At 40.5% G+C, this 22,005-nt stretch overlaps 2 protein-coding genes across 7 annotated transcripts in view; one reads left to right on the forward strand and one right to left on the reverse strand.

The window, feature by feature from the left end:
* nup214 (nucleoporin 214) overlaps positions 1 to 22,005 on the forward strand; it is a 60,086-nt gene that overhangs the window by 32,233 nt on the left and 5,848 nt on the right. The gene's annotated exons all lie outside the window — the stretch shown is intronic.
* fam78ab (family with sequence similarity 78 member Ab) lies at positions 10,637 to 21,697 on the reverse strand. Of its 6 annotated transcripts, XM_040157355.1 has the most exons (4): positions 19,892 to 20,024; positions 19,165 to 19,609; positions 18,738 to 19,041; positions 10,637 to 12,665 (listed from the first exon to the last, which is right to left on the reverse strand). In XM_040157355.1, exons 3-4 carry the CDS (start codon positions 18,998 to 19,000, stop codon positions 12,140 to 12,142), a joined length of 789 nt encoding a protein of 262 aa, XP_040013289.1. In that variant the 5' UTR covers positions 19,001 to 19,041; positions 19,165 to 19,609; positions 19,892 to 20,024; the 3' UTR covers positions 10,637 to 12,139. The 6 variants fall into 6 exon arrangements, with proteins under 6 accessions (XP_040013289.1, XP_040013293.1, XP_040013292.1 ...); XM_040157359.1 differs by lacking the exons at positions 19,165 to 19,609; positions 19,892 to 20,024 and adding an exon at positions 21,306 to 21,697; XM_040157358.1 differs by lacking the exons at positions 19,165 to 19,609; positions 19,892 to 20,024 and adding an exon at positions 20,129 to 20,571.

Consider the following 22,005-nt stretch of genomic DNA (forward strand, 5'->3'; position numbering starts at 1 on the left):
CATGAAATTTGTTGAAGATATTCATGGTGCACAGTAGATGAATCCCTTGACATTGGTCTTCCCCTGACTTTTCCTCTGGCACTTCCATGACGTTGACATTTGGTGGTTTTGTGTGAAATGTCTCAACAACCTTTGGATGGATTGCCATGAAATTTGGGATTGGGCATTCGTGTTTCCCTCAGGATGAACTCGCCTAAACCCTTAGCATTTTATGTAGCGCCATCAGCAGGTGTAAATTTCAATTTGTCCAGTGCTTTCTTTTATGACCAAATACCTGCAAAACTACTGACATTCCCATCATTCTCAGCTGTATTGTGTTCTTTATTGCTAATTAGCAAATATTAGCATGTTACCCCTTCTGAGAGTTTGAATTTTTGATAATATAATTCCATAAATCTGCATACACATCTTAGTCCATACTATAATTAAGTTAATTAGATATATCCATTACCAAGTTTTGCTTTGGCATGTAAAATATTTTCACCTGAGACATAAGTTGCTAAGGCCGTTTTCAGAAACCCACTGCTGAAAAGCAAGTGTCATCTTTATATTTATGCCATCGTCTTCCACCATCATATTAGATGTCAATATTTGTTTTAAAATGAAAACATAGTTGTCAGAATTTCAAGTATGGCAATGCAGAGCAGTACTTAGACTGAATTCTGCCCATATTAGCACTGACACACTTTATGCTCCAGCTATGTATTTTTCCTCAACTGCTGTCACACAGTACTGTGAGTACTGCCGCCATTAAATTGCAGAATGTAAAGACACGATCAGTCAGCATGCTAGTATTTGTGCTTAAATGCACAGCTTTGAGCATTGCAGCAGCACTGACATGAACATAATGCATAAAATCTGAGCTGCTATGCTAGTAAGTCCATCAACCTCCCATCCTTTCATTACCTACCTCCCTCAGTCCCTCCTGCTCTTTCCTTCCTCTTTCTTCAACTCACTCACAGGGATTATGCAGTTCAGTGTAATTACTTATCCTGATACTTCAAAGGAGCTTTATACTGAAAATTTTGACTTCCATCAAACTCCATTTAGTCTTCCAAGTATACACGAAGTGCCCCTGCAAAAGACATGGGCTCTCCCTTTTCTGTTTACATCTGACGCAGCATAGACAGGTGCATGCAACAGCAATTTCAACAGTTACTTTGCATGTGAATGGATTACTGAGAATGGGTTTAAAGTCTTATCTAATAGACTTGATCGTGGATGTCAGGCATTATCACAGATGTCAGGGGGAATTCTTTGAGCATCACCAGAGTCGTAGAGAGTTGCTGAGGTTCCTGAAGAAAGCAGTCCTTAAAGGCCTTTAATGAAAACTCAAGACACCTAAAAAGGCAACAACTACTCTTCCTGGTGTTTCCATGAAAAGTATTTAATACTGTTAATCCCATATCCTGCTACTGCTTTTCCATTATTCAAACATTCCCATCAGGGAACATCTAAAATGAGACAAGCAGCATCAAGAGAACAAAAACAGGTGCCGTGTGGAAGGATATCAAGTATCTGCTAATGTATCCTAACTGAGAATATGTGACACCGGATATATATGTAGACCTAGATGCAGACACAGTAAACCTTCTACTAACAGGTAAATTATTTTGCATATATCAACACTTCTGTGTTTTTTCAATACTGAAAGCATTCAACCAGCTGCTCCTCGCCGTTCTCATAATCAGAGTCCTTTATTGCCGGCAGCAGTTATTTTTATTTTATTTTTTAAAACAAGCTGCTTGCTCCGCTGATGTGAAAAATCCTCATTTATTTACTCTGAAGTGCACTTGAAGTTAGCCGCCTTGGCCACAAAAGCTGTTTTTCTTTTATAGCGTAAGAGCTGAGCCACAGCGTCACCTCTGAATTTCCCACTCAGGTGAGCATTTTTTTGCTTCTGCAGCACTGGAATCCAGTTTGAGCTTACGCTTTGGCCCCAGTCTTCACCCAGGTTTCATCTGCTTTGTCAGAACTGATCCCAAAAGTCACCATGCTGTCAGCTAATCCAGCCTCTTGAAGTATAATTTGATTGCAGGGATTTTTATATAATTTATGGAGTCTGTTTTGCAGTAAGCTCATTATTTCATCAATATCCCCTTGAGAGTACTTGACTTTCAGCCCTTGAATCTCAGTAAACACTTACTGCAGTTAATTCTCTTATTTGCTGAATCTAGGACTTTTCCCTTTTCACTAAGCAAGAATCTTGAATTTGAATACATTAAACACTGCGGCAGTCAGCAGATGTGTTGTACTGCCCAGATTTTTAACTAAATACATAGCCACCCCTAAAATTATTCTTTTTTTAATTCTTTTTGTATTTTGATCCTCATAAAAGCTAAAGGCCTGTTGTGACATTGTCATGTTTGTCATACAACTCTCTGGTCTCTTGTGTCAACTCAAGACCTTTTAGCTTGTCTTATCGTCATATGCTTAATGTGCATGATATCTAGAAAATAAGTGTTGCTGTATGTGTAGCGCACACAGAGATTTAGAGAGTCCATTGTCAACATCTGCATGCTTTTATCTTTATGAAATGTTTATTTTACCAGATGTGTAGCGAAATTACCAGTCACTGATGACTATCTGCTCAACGAGGATAAGCAGACAGTAGGAATCACATGCCGTGTGCTCACTAAGCTTTTATATTAATTATATCCAAAAATGTTTGATTACAGATACTGTAAACACTTAGTATTGGGTTCTGAACCAATCGATTATTGTTTTTTTGCTTGCTTCAGCTCTATTAATAAATGGTAAGAAAAAAAAAAAAAAAAAAAGAATTCTTCCAGATAGGAAAATATAACAAATGCAACTAATTAAACCCCACCTACAGTTTATGTATTGTTTTTTATTTGGTAGTGTATTTGAGCGATCTGATTTAGTATTGAAAAATTAATTTGTTTGCTGCTGGATAAGTTTAAATATTGTTTAATCTTATATTTATATTGTATATAAATAACAAGTAAAATGCAAGCTGATACATTTCGTATGTTAAGTTATACGTTTTCAAAACTTTGATGGCTGTACAATAGGGTTTTGAGATCTACTAACTGAAAGTTTCGCTTCGAAGAAAATCCTTTATTAATGACTTAGTAACATTTATACCTGCAGAAATGATGATTATTAGAAAGTGGAAAAACCCATGATAATTTATCGATGTGTTACCAACAATTATAACTGCATCAGTACAATATAGAAAGGCTAAATACCAGCTAATAGGATTTTTATTAACCTTGCAACCCGTAATTATATTCTCATTAATGGCTTCTAACTGATCTACAAAGCCTTGCTATATTTATTAACTATTAATAAAGCCATTAGGTAAAACTTGTAAGCCCTTGACTAGAATTCAGCGCATTTCTGTGGAGGTGCTACACATGACGCTGTGGTGTGGAATGACGAGACATGACAGTCCACACCCACAAATTCAATTTAAGCAAACTGGCGTCGAAGAATGTTTCACATGTTGTCTCTACCGCTATCACTCATCGTGAAATGTTTTGATGTTTCTGAAAATTCTTAACACTCAGAAAACCACATGACAGACCATGAAGGGAGGCGTTTAGTCAGCCAAGACACATGAACATACAGTATATCATCACCTGGCAGCACATCAGCGCCTGGGACAACGCTGCAGAAGGCTGATAATAGCACGCCAACTCAGCCAGTCTCTTTCGATCCCTTTTTTTTCACCTATTTTAGACCTGCCTGAAATTATGAATCAAAGGGGGTTTTACTATCGTGACTGAAGGCATTAATATTCACAGAAATTAACTATGGACCAGACAAGCACAGGTCAGATGAGGTGGTTCGGTTTAACTTCTCATCAAGTAGTTCTGCTTATTGTTGCGTGTAAAGGCTCTAGATGCTTTCCCTCAGGAGCTGCTTATGATGTCTGGGTTTATTACAAAAGCCTTTGGCAGAGTGTGGGAGGTGTGGGATCCAACTACATCATGTGCTATAATTACACTGATGGCAATTAAAGGTTGCCTATAAGTACCCCTGTCCCAGCTTGCGGGATGTTCAGTGTTTAATTACTGTAATTAAACTAAATGGAAAATGATTGTCCTTCGCTGTGGCTTAGTCTGACAGTCCAGATGTGGTACAGATGCACATGTTGTCTAATCAATCTCTTATGTAACTGTAGGCGTTGCAAAGTGAGTGCCTGGCTTAAGTGTAACCAGGATTTATCTACTTTGCTCCAGTCATATACTTAAAGAAGTTACAATATATTTGTGAAGTGTACTTCACAAAAGTCTAACATATTTTCTCTCGCCTGCTTTAATGTTAGTTAAAAATGGTTTTGTGTGTGATTTCGAAGTCTTTGTCTCATAATGGGCAAGTGTCCATTTAGCAAAAACTTAATTGATTAATTATTCCCCCACTTTTTTCTGTCACTTATCCAGGTCCAGGTTGCATTAAGTTAATCAATCATATGATTAGAAATCATTGTCAAACACTGCTGGTAGGCACTGAAAAGATGTGATATAATCATAAATAATTCTTGGCCATATCATCTCCTCTGGTTTTCCATCATATCGTCATACTATGGCCATTGTGATTGTAAAACAGGTATTAAATTGCATTCTGTGTGGTATTAAAAAGGTCTTGAAAAGTCTTAAATTCGACTCGGTGAACTGGGCAGAGAGCCTGTGCCTGATACTAACAACGGGGGATCTCAGATCTTATGAGTGAAGGCAAATATGTTGTGTAACAGAAATCTTCCGTTGTTCCTTCCTCCATTAATTTGTCCTGTTTGTGTTGACTGAGATTCCATCGGGCCAAACAGGATATTATATCTCTGAAAGCGAACACGGTGTAGCTGGTGGCCTCATCACTCTCTGATCTTTTCTTAACAGACATATAAACAGCACAGTTCCTTCACAAAGTATTCATTCCTCAACTTTATCCACACTGCATGAAAAAAAAAAATGATAATCTTCAGAAAATGTTCAACAACTTACTTTCCAACTTTCCATTAGGTGTATGTTTTCCCCATTTTTCATTGATAGATGTAAACAATTTGCCAATATTAATGCATCCTCACATATGTCTTTGAGTTCTACATAGACCTGAGGTATCTTAAGACCCCTGCCAGCTGAGGGCTCACTGAGGTTTCACTTACAACCTTAAATGTGAAGTGTGTCTTTGACCTTAGTCCACGGTTTACTAAATCTAGGATTTTAGAAATACCGTACCCCCCCCGAATGATAGAGAGCTCGGACAGTGGCAACATGGGAGTATTAATAGTAACGTCTGGTGCCAAAGATACATTGGTGCCAGGATAAACTGGTATTACAAATAGGGACAGGTGGATGTATACAGGGAGACACTGCTACATACTCGCAGACTCTGAGCCATGTAAATATAGCCGTGAATGTGCAGCTCAGGAATGCGACAAGTATAGCATAGACAGTAGAGGCTGCAGGTCTGGAACTGAACCAAGCTTGTCTTGAAATTTGTGAGCCAATTTCCTCCATCACATCTTAAGTGATTCTCTGAGCCGGTACTGAGAGGAAAATATCATCTCCCTGCTTATGCTGTAGACTAGAATTTAATTTTAACACCTCACCTACGTGCTTAGTGTGTGGTAATATTATATACCAAGTGAAGAACAGAAAATAAAGGAAACCAAGAGAGCACTTTGCAATCCTTTGAGAACATCTTAGAGTTATAATGGGGGTGCAGCGCAGAAGCGGTGGAAAAAAACTCCTCTGCTATCATTGCTGTTCAGCATACCTGTGTACGCTTCTTGCATTTAAATTACTTGATTCAGATGCATACATTTTGAATCATTTGACTCAGTGACTGTGTTGGTGGAATACAAAGAGTTTCCGAAGCCACTGAGAGTTAGTTATTGCTCCATTGTGCCTAATCTTAGGTTATGTGGCTCTGATGCTCAGAATTTAACCCATTTAATCTTTCTGATCACCTTTTCTTTTTTTTCCCCCTTTGACGAGACGATGCATATAAATTTGAGAAATCATGGTCATACATACAAACTGTCAATTTCAACTTTAGAACATATGAAAGGAAAGGATAAGGCGGGCGGATATATTTTTCTTATTGTCAACTTGTGCCACAAAAACACCAAAACCAACAATGATTTGATTCTACTAACAAGTACTGCCTATGTAGCCAATGCCTGATAGCTCTTTCCGACTGACAGATAGATGAATGTATTGTTAGTTTTTGTGTTTTAATGGTGTTTTAATGGATTTATTAACCCAAAAAAAAAAAAAAAAAAATAGAATATTGCAAGCTTTATCTCTTAAATGGCAATGTGGCTGAAAGTATGAAAATGAAGTATAAATGAAAATCCAGAAAAAATAAAATAATTAAATATGTTTGAAATAATAAAGCCAATTCCTGACTGTTAGAGGAAGCTATTTTACGAAATCCAAACGTAGTCCCCCCCTTTTAAACATCAGAATTCAGTTGCGCAACAAATTCATTTTGAAATTGTCCCAGTTTTGAAGTTTATATGGAGAAGGGGAATTTCCCATCTTTGTATAAAGTAATCTTTTCCAATACACAGATCGTTGAAAATTAAAGGAATAACCAACAAGTTAGATGTAGGGCCACCACAAGCTCCTCAGTGCTCCTTAGCATGGGCGCTCTAGTCTCTGAAACTCTACTGGAGGAATGAAGACCATTCTTCCGAAAGATATTTCCTCATTTGTTGTTTTGTTAATGGCGGTATAGAGGCTTTCTAGTTGGTCCAAAATCACATGTATGTGTTCAGTAGTTTGAGATCTGATGACTGCAAATGAAATACTGGAAACATCAGCAAGTTTACCATTTATTCAGGTTTTCCCATGGCATTATTTTTAACCTGACTCTAAATTTAAAGAATATCTAGTGTGTTCTCTTTACCTGTTTCTTTTACTATCCTCTCTCTTGATTTTATCCAGTTCTTTCACCCTACCATATGTCCTTTCTTTGCAGTATCTCCTTTTATTGCTTTCAGTCGCTGCCGTCAACAAAAAGAGGCATATATAGAGCAGTACCATCCCTTCTGATGCTATAGAAATCTCTAGACTGACTGTAGCATACAGTACATCATGTGCTCAGCAGTGTATGTGTAGCTTCAGGGATCTTTGTGTGCATAAAGGCTTTCAATATTTTTCAATTCTGCACTTAAGACTGCGTTTCTTTATCCTTATTCAGGGGTTACATGGTCCTCTGATTTGTGCAAAGTGAATGAACAGAGAGCCCTACATGTCTGAAGAGAGAACCATCCTGAAAGGACACAAGTACAAATGAAACTAGTAGATACATACATTAAAGAAGGAAATGCAATGTGTATCTGCCAGACAGCAAAGGAAACTCGTTGGTTTCAGTTTGAATATACAACTCAGTCCAAGAAAGTGGGCGACGGATAAAAACATTATATTTATAAATGGAAATGTATTGGCTATGATAGTAGCATAAAAGACCTTTCAAAAAAATAATCTGAAAACATTACTTTTTTAAATATATGACTCTATCTTGGAAAAGTAAGTCTCCATATTTAAGCTAAAAAGAAAAGGAAAGACGAGAGGTAATGTTCGTACATTTTATTAATTCATGAAAAGGACCTTTTTAATATATTTTTTCAGGGATTGTTTCCCCAGCGTTGTGCATTTTCACAGTTTTAAACATTTGCCAGAACTTACTCATTTTCAAGTATTGGTGTAAAAGTCAAAGCTGAACAAAAGAACACATACTGCTTTAACTATTTCAGTGCTGTATTTCCAGAAAATAAACCAAACAAAATGAGAAACATTTATAAATGCTCACAGTATCTTATGTACTACTGTTGGGGTTGTATGTCAAACACTGAATTATGTTATATAATTTCTGAAATGAGAACAGCAAGATGAACTGATTTGTGGAACATCAATTTTTCTTTTTCATAGGATAGAACCAATTGTAAAAGCCAGGAAATGAAGGCAGGTGGTCCTAAGTGTGAACTTTTATTGGTTTAAATAAAGGGATGTCTCACTACATAAAGAGCTGAAACAAAGGTAGTAGCCCTCAGAAGAACTCTAATGGTGTGGGTTTAGGAGAGGATTCTTTCGATCGCTTGGCAAAGCTGTATAAGCAGAAAACACAACAACAAATCATGTCCCACATGGCTACAATTTGCATTTGTGGTGTTTCTCTGGAAATACAATCATGCTAAATGCATCTAATGATCAAAAACAACTGAAAATCGGCCTATTATTAAGTGCCAAGAGGTTTTTGAATTCACGAGTTACGAACAATATTATACGGCATAGTTTTGGCTTTGTCCAATTTTGGCACTTTCTGTTCTCCATAAAGTAAACAAACAATGTGAGGTTTTGTTTTTCTGTGGCTTAGTTAAGGAAGCACATACAGCATCAATGATGTCCTCTTGTGGTGTGAATCTAAAATACACATCTTGAATACAAAGTTAACAGATTCAGACACACACACAGAAGACAGTTAGTGCCCTTTTCCTAACATCAAACGCTGGTGATAGTTGAAAGGCACCAACTCAGTGACCTCAGTACTTCCATTTCTTTTTCATATAAAAATGTCTTAACTCTAGTTTATCAACAAAAGAGATACATGTATCACTTCCTGTTCATTTGTAGACGTGTGTTGGTGCATATGGCTTTGTAGCATGTGCATGTGTTCAGACAGTCCATGTGCAGGGCTGATAAATGAGTTCACACTGCCAATGTGACACTGCTGTGACAATCAGATACCACGCCGGGCCTGCTCCTTTCCCCTCAGGGTGTTCTGTGTTTGTGTGTGTTTGTGGGGGCAAGCTCTGTCCCTGTTCTATGACAAGGGCGTAACCACTGTGTGTTTGTGTGTGTGTGTGTGTGAGAAAGAGAATCATGATTCGACAGTGGAAGGACTGTACATCAGTGAAACTCCTCATCCTTCCTAAATCCCTCCAATGGGATTTAACACACACACACACTCAAAAACACAAGCACGTTGAGAATGCGGGCCATTGCGTGTCACGGTTTAATTACATTGCATGTGGTCCAGCTTGAATTCTATCCACGGTGTCCATACGTCATCGCAAGAGATTACGAGGCAGTCCACAATACAAAAATGACCCTATACTATGTTAGGTGAAAGGTCACTGAGCTCATAACATGAACCCAAGTTTTCTAAATGCATTCAGTTTGTTGTCACCTTCATATTCATTCCCCCACAGCCACTCGACTGTCTACAGTTCAGTTTAGGACTGTGATGGCTGCTCTCGCACAGACACGCTGCCCCTGACCTTTGCTATTTGTCCTCAATTAAACCTCACCCATGACTCTAGCTAGCCCTTGCTTTGCACATCGCGACTCGGCACAGTTCAGTCCATCTAGGGCATGTAAGTGTGTCACTGCAGATCTAATTATGACAGCAGTCCCCAACTAGCCTCTTCTCTTCTCCTTCTCCCATCACCACGATGCCCTGTGACTCAGCCCAGAGCAGAGGCTATCAAGGTTACACATTAACCAAGCCAGGCAGCAGTGTCTGATGTGGCCATGTATGGGCTTAAAATGTCATTTTAATATTAAAAAAGAGATTCACCTCATGGCATGATTTGATTTGATCTTTGAGCTCTGGTTCAGCTGGATATCATTTGAGTCACGTATATTACATTAGTCTAAATAGTGCTCTGCAGAGCCTTCAGCTAGCTAACTCTCCAAAGACTAAAGTGTTAGGTTGTCATTCTAATGAGCTAGCATACGATAAGATGCTAGGTGGACACCATTTCACTCATAATAAAATAAATATTTCAACTTTTTGGACATCATAGTTTTTTTTATCTTTGGACAGATGTGCGAGTGGTATCAATGTTCTCATCTAACCCTCAGCAAGAAAGAAAAGAAGCCTATTTCCAAAAATGTTGAACTATTCCTTTAAGGACTTGGCAGAAATATCAGCCAAATCAAGGTGGGTTAAGTCACACAATAATTCTGTTTTGTAGTGCTAAAATGGACAGAATATCCTAAAATACACAAAGAAATGTGATCTGAACCCAGGCTGAAGGCTTTGTTAAGTCAGTAGTAAAGAGACGCTAATACACTGAAACAGCAGTAGCTTACAAATCTTTTTGAAATGCATGAGCAGATCAGTCTTGAATGCAAATTATTATTTACTTATTTGTTTTGGTTGGAGCCAGAACACAGGGACTTGGTGAGCACAGTGAACTTGCACAAATGTCAGTAGTTTCTGAAAGTGAAAAACTGGCCATTAACAGAACAAATTCTTCCAGAGCTCATTAACAGATTTTTAAAAAGGAGAATTTTCATTTTGCTCAAAGATTAACATTTAAATGGGCATTATTTCGTTTAATATTGGTATTTAACTGACCAGAGCTGTGTGTGTCTCACATTTGCTGGCGGTGAAATAAGAGGGGACAGGCCCCACATTTCTGCAGCAAGAGCTACAACTGGCAAAGCAGAGAAGTGGGTCATCTATATGCCAACCGAGCAGTTGGGGTCAAACTTGCATGCCTCCTTCTCTGCCTTTCAGCCCCCACAATGGATAAAAAGCAAGAGAACGAGGAGGGGAAGGCACAGGAGAGGAAAGGAAGAGTGGGAGGAGGAATTTTGGTGTAGATGAAGATTACAGATGACTGAGGATAAGGGACAAAAAATAGAAAACACTGTTCACATGAGACACAGACATGTTTTGATTTTAATATTATAGAAAGAAAGGGGATGTCGCTGATTTAAAGGAAGGCAATGATAATAAATACAATGTGTATGATTGTCAGATGAGTGGATGACAAAAAAGATGGCAAGAAGTGGACTGCGCACAGCAGCTATTCCGCTGTTTTTCTACTCCAGTTATTGAAAGTTATTTCCCCTGTCTGTGACTTATTAATTTAAAGAATTGATTGTTCAATGTGAGCTATGTAAACACTTACTCACTGTGGCAAAAAAGAGTAGGCAAGACAGGATGAATGAAGAAGAGCAGGGAAGGAAGTGTAAAGGGGCCCAGTGATGGCGTGATACAGAGAAAGGAAAACTTCTTTTCTGAATTTGAATGTTACAGTCGCAACTAAATAGAATAAAGTGAATGAAATGGGGATAATTGAGGAGTGCTTCCGAGTACCTTTTACTCAGCTTTTATTGCACGTATAGTTTGACGTGCTGATTGCTAATGACAAGGGTTGGCTTCAATGATGTTCTCTGTATGTCCAACTGCACAGAGCATCTCTTCTCTTATATAATGCACTTGAAACAGAACTAATTAGTCTGGCTGTATAACTGCATCTACACATAATGCTGGACGTATTTGTTAGACAATACATATATCAGGTAAATGCAACTGAACATAAAAGCCCAAATTTCAGACCCGGTTCTTCTTCTGTGGTGTCCCTCCTGTCCTAAACCCACACATGCCAACACCAACAGTCTGGAAGAGATGGGACATGAGCAAAATACTGCATTGCACTTTATTTAAGGCTAAAAAGTTTGCAGTGGAAAGCGATGTAAACTTAAGGCAGCATGGACTGAATGTTTTGCATGTTTTTAAAAAAAGTACTAAAATCTAGTATGTCACCCAATGCAATTTGCCATGTGAAGCACATGACAGCAATAACAAACAAAATTAAATGCACTCTCTCCCAGCCAATAAATAAAAACACAACTGGTATTTGTACATGACGTTTGTGCATATCCATGTATGTAGCATGTGCGCAGACATAGTCACGTAAATACTCTAATGCACCCACAGTCTCAAACCTTGTATCACTTGGCTCAAACCAAGCCAAAATATAAAATAAAAAATAAAAAACAAAGAAATACCCCTGTTTTTCATTTTTGCAATGACTTCATTTAGCACAGTGAGACCCGACCCAGTTTGAAGGTAGAATGGTTGCAGTTTGTTCACTCCAGTTTTAAAAGTATGTTCAACTAGCCCCCGTCTTCACAGGAACAGCTGGTCTTTTTTTCAGAGCTGGTTTCATTTGTCTCTACCTGTTCTCTCTCCGTCAGTCATTTTAATACATTAGAGAGAAGAGTAAAGAGGCAAAAACAAAAGTTAAATTAATGTCAAAGAAGGGTTAAAGCAGTGAGAGCTCGTGAAGAGCAGGAACGAAAGAAAGAGAACAAATAAGAGATGATACTGTAAAAGTATCCAAGGCCAGCCTAGTCAGTGAAACAGGTCAGTATTTGGGTGGGATGACAACCACAGGGTCACCATTCTTTGGCCGCCACATTAGCACCTGGGCGTCATTGGCATTGGGCTTGACCATGGCGTTAGGGGGGATGGGCTCATTCTTGCCCAGGATCTGGGGCTGTTCCTGGGCCACAGGCTCGTTCAGAACAGCCCTGCAACCCAGAGGCTTTTCTGGGTCCACTTTGATGTGAAGCCGCATCCTCCAGCGGAGTGTCTGCAGGACGAGTGTCTCTGAGGTGGCCTGGTTGATGGCCACCAGCCAGGTCGTAAAGCTCTGGTCGCGCTGGATGCTGCTAAGCTGAGGCACATTGCTGTCACTGACCGGCACACCCCAGGTCACGCTTGGGTAGAAATTGTCATTCATACTAACGGTGAATTTGCTGTCCTTCTTGGTGGGGCCTACAACAGTACAGGTCTCCGTGGTGTTGCCGTACCACGGGTAGTTGACACCATCTGAGTCGCTGATGGCTTGGATCTTGCCGTCACGCAGGTCGGGGAGCTCCCAACTTGACCTGGAAGTTGAAAGGAATCATCAGAAATGGAGCTCAAAGCCATTACGTGGTTAATTAGATTAAAGGATAACTGGAAGTTATCGGTTTTGGTCATCATTTCTATGGGTTACAATAACATGGTATTCATAATCACGCTGCAACTAAGTCTGATGGTGCACGAAACATGAGCTAACAAAAACAAACAAGCCAAAAGTTTAGCAGACGTGAGCACATGTGAAATGTGAAATTAACAGAAAAAACTTTACGCATGCACAAGCACAGTAAGCCAAAGTTTGACCACGAAGCTCTCTGTAAACTGTCATGGATGTTTACAATTCGTAGTTTGACTTTTTCTTTTCCAAATACCTCATAATTTTCTTGACCTGTCTTACTTCCCCTTAGTGATATCAACATCCCCATTACTGACAAAAATGATGGTTAAAACTACAAAAATAAGACCAAAATTGTAATAAAATGGGATTATCCTGGAGGTTAAGTACTGACACAATAAACCATACCAAAGGATTCCTCTTGTAAAAAGCTCTCCATTCTAATCCTTTCTGTATAAGTAGCTGTGCATTTGCATTTCAGCAATCTCCCTCTTCATATCACTGTCTGTCCAACAAAACATGACAGATGCAGGAAGTTCATTCAAAGCCTCTCAGTCAGCACTTTCTGCCATTTATATAACTGCTGCGGAAAAATATAATACAACAATAAAATGTTGTGACACACACAGTAGACAACACAGAACGACTAAAGTGACCTGGTACCTCTACACTGTCCACCTATTGATTTTCGGCCCGCAGCCGGAAAGGGATAACCTTTCATTCCCTGAAGCTCTGGACCAGCAGAAAAGAGGAGAGCACAGCCACACGACTTACTGCCTGGTTGGCCTGGCCTCACATTGTGATTTATGCATTCACCCAGGGTGTGAATTAGCATACCAGGCATGATATTAGCTGGCCCTTGTGTGTATGAATGTGTGAGTGTGCTTGCGTATGTGTATGTATGTATATATCTGTTTCTGAAAAATCACTTAATCCTGCAATCCATTCTGACAGTGGCATAAACCCAGGTAACTCCAATACTAAAAAAAACTTCTCTTTTTCATTATTTATGAGAACATGATTTGATATTAAAATCCAGCTTTTTAACTGCACAGACAATATGGCCTTGCAAGCACATCATACTTGTGTAATCATGTAAACATGTAATCATTTTCCTTCATCAGTTGGTACTTTCCATTATAAGTTAAACCCCTAAATGTTTTTTTTAGTTGGCAGGCAAAGTGAGACTTGGTCCTGCACAAGAATTGCTGTGAAACTGTAATGGTTTGATTTAAGAAAAAAAAAAAAAATTATGATGTACATCAAAAACAAGAAAATAGCAGCAAGTGCCAAGAAAAAGGAAATAGAGCAGAGTGGGCTGCACATAGGTACAATGTGGAGTCGTCTACCCACTGATAAACTTTGATCATGACTTGGTAAAGTTTTTCAGAGATAGGGCTCACTTCCTGTTTGTGTCATCACTGCCTGCTTTGTCACAGCCAAATGGTTTGCAGTATGTGGTGTGAGTGTTTGTGACAGAACCGCAGGGATGTTAAAAACGATTCACTTACTTCTTTAAAAAAAGAAAAGAAAAAAAAAAAAACTACTGAACTGTCCTGCATTGTGACTCCTGAGCATGTCGGTTATTGTAAATGGGGCATGCACTCTAGTACAGGGTTTCCCAAGAACGGGGGCTTGTACCCCAGTGGGTACTGCTGTAACACCAGACCAATACGGGTTGCAACTGAGAGTGCATGAGGCCAGTGAGCAACAGCTAAAAGTAATGGATAAATGGTCGAAATAGATTGGTAAAAGTAATGTAAAGAGTTAGCTAAAATTATTGGATAAATGGTTGGAACAGAGCTTAAAGTAACGGATAAATTGTTATCAGTAAAATCAATTTACTTTACTTTTATCAGTAAAAGTAAAGTAAATTAAAGTAATGGATAAATGGTCCAAAACATATAGCTTCTGCCACTAGTAGTACAAATACAAACACGACCAAATCAACTTAAACAATGAAAGTTCAATTCTATAAAAAATATTGTAACAATATGCATTTAATGTAGTCAATAGAGCAAAGTAACGTTAAAGAACAGAATCAGAACAAATTAACATATTTGGAAAATGGCAGTTGGTGTTGAGTTCATCTGACAAGGCTAAAAAAAAGGTTATGAAACACTGCTGTAGTACATGGCTGGAACAATTTTCTGTTCACATATGACTTTACACCTCCAGTTAGAATAAGCCCTGGGCTCTACATATCAAAAGTGTGAGCTCTTTGGCAAAGGTTTGACTGAACTAATATCATCTTAAACTAAAAACAGCCTTTGATATTTAAAAGCATAAGGCCTGTTGGCAGCACTGGGGTTATCAGAAGTTTGCAAACAGCTTCATTGAGAAATTATGGATCTGCTGAGAAGGTTTGATCAAGATTAATCAAAAGCAATGTGGAAACACAGCTCATTTCCTCTGTCGGCAGCTTTGCTGCCACGATCATTTGCATGTTAAGGACAAATGGTTTGGATTAAAAAAAAATTCTGTTGATAAGACATAATAGAGACTTTAGAGATGCTTTCTCTGACAGGTGGTGAAGATTGGATCGAGTTTGCAGGAGTAGAAGTGAAGAAATAGGGTGCCAATGCAATCACTTAATCAATAACAGCATGCTTTATCCTCACCACCAGTGAGTTTGTGTGTGTAGAGTACGACGTTAGCACTATGCCCTACCAGGGCTATTGGCAGTAAGTTTTGTCTGCAACATTAAAGTTCACGAACAGGGTTTATTTTCATTTGAAGATGCATTATAGCTATAACTGCTATTAACAAATTCCATCAAACTTTTACAAAAGATAAATATAGGTCTGATTTCCCTTCTACCACCTTTCCTATTTTTAGCACCTTTACATTTTTAGGGCAACACAGCAGACCTCATCTAATTGCAACAAACATCGGCATGTGTCTCAGCAAGGGTGCGTGCCTGTTTATAAATGCACACGCACCATCCAAACCTACAAAACTGCACCTCAGTAAAGCTGCTGCTAAAAGATGGGGGCAACAAACAGGAGGAGAGATGATGAGTGTGTCCAGAATCCAGAGCACATCATCCAAAGCCAACCGAGAAATCATCCAGATTACCGTACTCAGCTGTTCCGTCTAATTACTGCACGCTGAAGCTTTATTGCCATCAAAGAAACTACTTAGTATGAGAGTATCCGCAGTGAGAGCAGACTCATGCCTTGCATCCTAAGAGTGAACATCAAGAATAAGTAGACTTGATATGCTCGTGAAGTTCTGTCATTATTTGCCCTTGCTGGGAAGACAGGTTTAATGACTTTAATAATGGAATACAGTAATATATGAAATACATTTCTGAGCACATAAGCTACCAGGGCAGACAAAATAATGTAAACCCTGCATAGAAAGGGGATTTGCCTTTGCGAACACTACTGCTAGGTGGGTGGGTGCATTCCAAACACTCCTATAAACAGTATAGCACATATATATATATATAGACACACACACACACACACTCTATCTGTTACATCCATGTTGATTAGTTCCAACTTGAGATATCACTGTTCTTCTTTGTACGTGTGGTTTGTCTGAACCATACTGTATGCTGACATGATTTTTGAATTTTTTTTTTGTCTGTTTGCTGTAATTTGGTCGTTTCCCATCTATAGAACTATGTTGTCTCATTCATCTTTAAAGCACATCATCATATGGGAAAGTACTGCTTACCAATGCTCTTTAATAGCTGACAAATTCTGCTAAGTGGCATTTAACCTAGCATGGCCCACCTTTGTAATAGCATTTAATTCAGACTTTAAGTCCTTTAAAGTGATGAGATATTTTGGAACCCCATTGTTAGTATTTAATTTGAACTTTAAAACAGTCTCTTTAGAGCTGAAATAATTAGTTGATTAATAGCTTAGTTGATGGAGTTGAAAGTTAATCGGCCACTATTTGCTGCATCCTGCTCCTTAAATGTGAGGATTTTCTGTTTTTCTCTGTTTTGTATCATAGTAAACATAGTTTTTGGGTTTTGGACTGATGGTCGGACAAGACGAGACATCTGAAGACATACTTTGAGCTCTGGGAAACTAGACAGATATTTTCTTTCACAATTTTGAAACATTTCATAGACTAATTGGTTAATTGAGAGAATTGTCAGCTGTATAATCAAAAATTAAAACACTTGTTATTTACAGCCTTAAATCTTTTACAACCTGATAAAATTAGTCAATATTATGCCTTTCTTCTGTCTGTTCACTCTTCTACTGTGAGCACAGTTAAGTACAGTACACTGGGAGTAAGTCTCCAATTTTATGTTTTGGACTTCAGAATGGGAAGCTAATCTGCTTTTTGTACCTGTTATGTTTCAAGATTGGACGATTTTGAATGTGCCTGTGCTTCTCTAGGTGGTAACAATCATCATTAACCACAAAACCAAAAAGACACAAGAACGTGACAATTAAACTTCAGCAAGATAAAACAGTAAATATTCACAACAGTGTATCTTAGATGAAAGACGCCATTGCTATAAACACAAATGCATTTCACAAAAGGCACCGATCAGACTGGCCTTTGAGAGAGAAACGGGGGGTTCTCTGAATTTCTCACCAACTCTCACACGGATACACACATGTGCAGCCATAATGGGGGTTTGGGGTGGGGACTGTGTGTCTAATCTTAGATGTGCAGCACTCAAACATCCTCTGCTGCAATGTCTAAAGATAAAGCACATTATGGGTGCATGTCAACCTGTGGTTGCCCACTACAGGATATAAGGCGAACGCGAACTTGTATAACACACACACACACACACACATTTGCATACACACACACACACACACACACACACACACACACACACACAGGGAGAGAGAAAAAAAGATGAAAAAAAAGGGAAAGACAGTGTTAGAGAGACCTGTTATAAATTCATAAGTGTTGTGAGCATATTTTAGAGCTGCATTTTGTTGGTATTTGTCGTGTTAATAACCACTGGTGCAAAATAACCGTATTGACAAGCCGAGGGATCTGACAGGTCATAGCAATTGTTTTCCATCACAATGTCCTACTCCCATGTCTGTCAGGTTTTGAAGTACTTCGTAGCCTTCAGGCATGCAGCCACATACTGCAGACAGTTGAGCTACTGACTGAATTAAAGTGCACTTACAGACAAGTCCACTTATCTTCCTCCTCAATAAATGGTATTTTCCCTTAAAACAGATATTGATATGTAATATTTTGAATACACAGCACAGAGCGATGCTGGACAACCCAAATGCAACCATAGACAAGTTTCACTACTGGAGAATATTTCCACTTTGGCATTACATGTACTATAAAAAAACAGGAACTCAGACACTCTCAAAATCCAGCCCATGAAATTACACTGAAATACAGGTTTTCTTTTCGGTGGTCGGAACTGCCTCTCTCTGTTACTCTTCTCTGTCCATTTTAAGACACTTGCAATAAGTGCCTAGTTTACTTTAGTTGGCTTTCGTTTTCCTTGTGTCCAAACTGTTTTGGTTTTTTATTTAATCTATCTAGTCGCTAATGATAATAATTGTTAGTTGCAGCCCTGATACACGTCTGTGTAAAATTAAGAGGATCAGCTGAGTGATTCCAGTCAGAAAACCTTTTTTTTTTTCCCTCCCCTTGTATGTGAGTTCATACATAAATTATAACAAAGAATTTCAGAATAATGGGAAAAGCTGCTGAGTGTCTGTAACTCATGAGCGCCGTTCTGATACATTGACTGTAACCAAGTGCATTTTTCAATGTAACCAAGCCAGTCTGAACTGTGGAAGAAGTGTCACCTGCAGCAACATTAGCCCAGCGGAGCTCGAAAGGCTTTATTGGTCAGTGTTGGGGTTCGGTACGGCAAAGACAACGTCTCTGCTCATTTCAAACTATGTCCCCATTAATCCCCCGGGGGAGTCTCAACCCAAATGTGGTCAGCACATGCTCATCACCAACCGTGATGACCGTCGAAGTCTGAACACACGGTAAAAAAAGAGCCCGCGATACTCACATCCCTTTGTTTCCATAAGTATTGTAGAACTCCATGTGATTGCACGCTTGAATCCAGCCGATGGTCCACGTCTCTTGGCCGGCAACTGGCGGCACCAGGACCTGGGCATGAGCTCGGAAGTGCGGCGTCCGGTAGCGCAGGACGACGCTGTTTGACTCGTCGATGCTGGTGGGGTTGGAATCGATGCAAGTGTTCACCTCCAGGACGATGATACTGTCTCGGAAACTCTTGGGCTTACACCTGATACTCTGAATGCAGCCCATTGCATTAAGCAGCAAAACAATCCACAACAACGTCCAGAGGTCTGGAGGAGGAGAAAGACGCATGGAAACAGCAAGAAAATCACCACAGTTGGATCCTCATCATGTCCCCCCCCATCCACACAACCCGAAAAAGCAAAAACCCAAAAAAAAAAAAAAAAGCTTACCAGAACGAAAAGTGTTTATTGACAGCACACTGTCTCATGAAAGAGCCATGCATCTTTGATCAAAAAACTACTTTCAGAGAAGAAGAAGAAGAAGAGGGAGACGTTCTTAGAAAATCTTCATATTTGTACAGCGCATGCTTTCCGGTGCGAAACGCCAAACAAGCGCAGGTGCAGTAACTTTCCTTTATCCGTGCGTTGATGGTTTCACGCAGTCACGAAACCAGTCAGTGCCTCTTAAATGTGCTCTGTCCCAGAAAGACTCGACCCCCCGGCATCATGCATCCATTGGCGAGGTGCGCGTAAAAGGTCCGGGTTAATTGTGAGCTAAATAATTAACAACAACTACTGGTGTTACATCTTGGCGTCTCACTGTCCTTCGTGTGATTCTTTATTTCGTTATAGGCCAATCGCCGGACTCATCTAAAGGTTGAAGAGCTATATCCAGCTGGTTAAAAAAAAAAAAAAAAAAATGTTAAACCGGAAAGTTAGTGACGCTCAGATTAGAGCCGCCTAGTGTCAATTTAATCCGCAGTAGCCTCGGTTCATCACTGTAAAAAAAAAGTGTAATTTAACGATTTCAGAGCGTTACTGGACTTTTTTTTTTTTTTTTTTGTACGTCAACACAAAGTGTGCGGATTAAGGGTTCGTGCGTTGCGAATGCATGAATTTTGGTCTATTTTTAACCGACCAAAAAAAAAAAAAAAACCCCATGCAAAAACAAGTCTACCTAGAAAACAGTTCACTGGAAAGTCTCCAGTGTCTTCAGCAGGGGCAAATCCCGGGGAAATTCAGAGTGCACGGCGGCTCTCACAGTTCTCCGGTCAGAGAGGTAGCCTAATTCCTTTATCTCCTTCACACCCGCTCCCGTTACCCCCCACGCCACCAACCCACCCCACCCCACCCCCCACCCCCTCCTCCCCGCCCGAACCCCCACCACCCCAACTATTGCTGCAAATTATTTCACCGTCCCACGGCGAGAGGTAGCATTTCCTCAAGCACTGAGACCTAGTCGAGTTTGAGACGGAGCGCCGCCACCTCGAAAGGACACCGCCGGGTCAACTCCGGCACCCGCTCCACCGGATCCATTCTTCAAATTTTCAAAAATAAATAAATAAATAAAAAAAAATATATATATGTACATATAAAACGCCTCTTGTTGGGAAAAATGTCAGCTGTCACATAGCTCGACCGAGCCGACAGTTGCAGTCCTCCCCGCGACGGGATGCAGCTCAGCCTAAATTCCTGCACAAGCTGTCATTTCTCCGCGCTCGTCCCATCGCCGCCACGGCAGGTTCACCCGGCTACGCATTGGTCTATTTCAGCTGCCTGGGAAGCAGCGCTATAAGTATCTCCGAGACGACACTTCCGCCCCGAGCCGCGAGCATGCTGGGAGATGTAGGCATCTGGGGGGGGGTATGTTCCGTCGTCAGAAAACGGTCAGAGAGCACGTTATCTAAGCTGCGACGCGGTGTTAAGTGGAAGAGTGTTGGCTTCCCTTCTGACTTAAACAAATTCAACAAAAACAAGAACAATGAGCCGAATAATAATAAGTGTAGTATCAATTCATTATCATCATTGTTATCGGCTGCTAGTAGAAGCGTGGCAGTCGCTTTTTTACTGGCCGGATCTTCCTCACGGGTTTTAACTCGGAGATAAATAGTAACTCAATATTAGTACTAACTTCATAGCAACTTAACTTGAGATTATTTCCCGGTTGCGTTTTGTTTAGCCCTGTTGAAATGTAACGCTCATCTGTAATGCAGCTTTGGCAGTGCAACGCTTCACCAGCAGTAGGGTTTTTTTGGTCGAATTTGATGTTGCTGTGCGGGGAGACTCCGGGGGCAGGTGTGACCGGTGTTGACAAGCGGGCCAATCGATAATCAATGGGGTCTGTGGTCCGACACTCCCGTTTTATCTTCCGCGGTGTTACTTGTTAGCAGGCGAAGTCAGGGGCTTCTGTCTCTGGCGATGGATGATTGGCAGGCTATTCGCCACGAAGCAATGAAAGAATGGGGGAATTCACTCATTCATTCGTTCACTTGCTCTCTTGTTTCTTTGGTTTTCCCCCCCCCCCCACACACACACACACACACAGCGGGGGTGAGCTGCTCCTTCTGTCCCGCCGCTGTCTGTTTAAGCACCTTGGAGAACTCCGCTCCACAGCAGAGGTTGAATCGGGACCGTGCGTAAGCTACGTCAAATCCGCACGGAAGAGCCCAACGCCGCAGCGGCTCCGCCGCCTCGTTCCGCGCCCGTTGTCGATGACTGTGGCTGACTGCTAACTTCGTCGGCTTTTGCCCGCGATCGCTTTATATCGGAGCCCCGCTCTCCCCGCGCCGCCGGGATTACCGGAGGTGTTACGGGGGCTGCGGGGGAGATGTGGAGTGCCGCCGTTGGGTTCATAGCTATTCACCCTTCGCCTGGTAGGATGACAGATGCCGTGTGTCGCGTATCTCGTGCGCCTTTTTTTCTACGCTGAGCTGCTGGTTTCGCAGAGGTAACGCGCGGTGTTGGTGTTAGCGGTGTCAGCCGTGCAGTGCGCCGGCGTAACAAGATGTGCATGTTGTGGTTTTATCTCCGTGCTGTAGATCGGATTTCACCGGATTGGCCGAGGCTAGTGCCATTCAATACGCTCTCCCCTGCCCGCATGTTATAAACAGCATGGCCACCGCACATTCCAGTGGGTCTAAATATATCTATTAAGGCCACGGGAGGGGGCGGACTGGTGTAAGAGGGGGAGGGGGGGGGTTTATCCTGGGACATTTCACTGTCGTGGTGAACCCGCACCACTTGAATTATCTTCTGGAGATTTACAATCGGCTATTGGCCCTATCCAAACAT

The sequence above is a fragment of the Xiphias gladius genome, chromosome 20 (assembly GCF_016859285.1).
Source record: "Xiphias gladius isolate SHS-SW01 ecotype Sanya breed wild chromosome 20, ASM1685928v1, whole genome shotgun sequence".
In the NCBI taxonomy this organism is placed as follows: Eukaryota; Metazoa; Chordata; class Actinopteri; order Istiophoriformes; family Xiphiidae; genus Xiphias; species Xiphias gladius.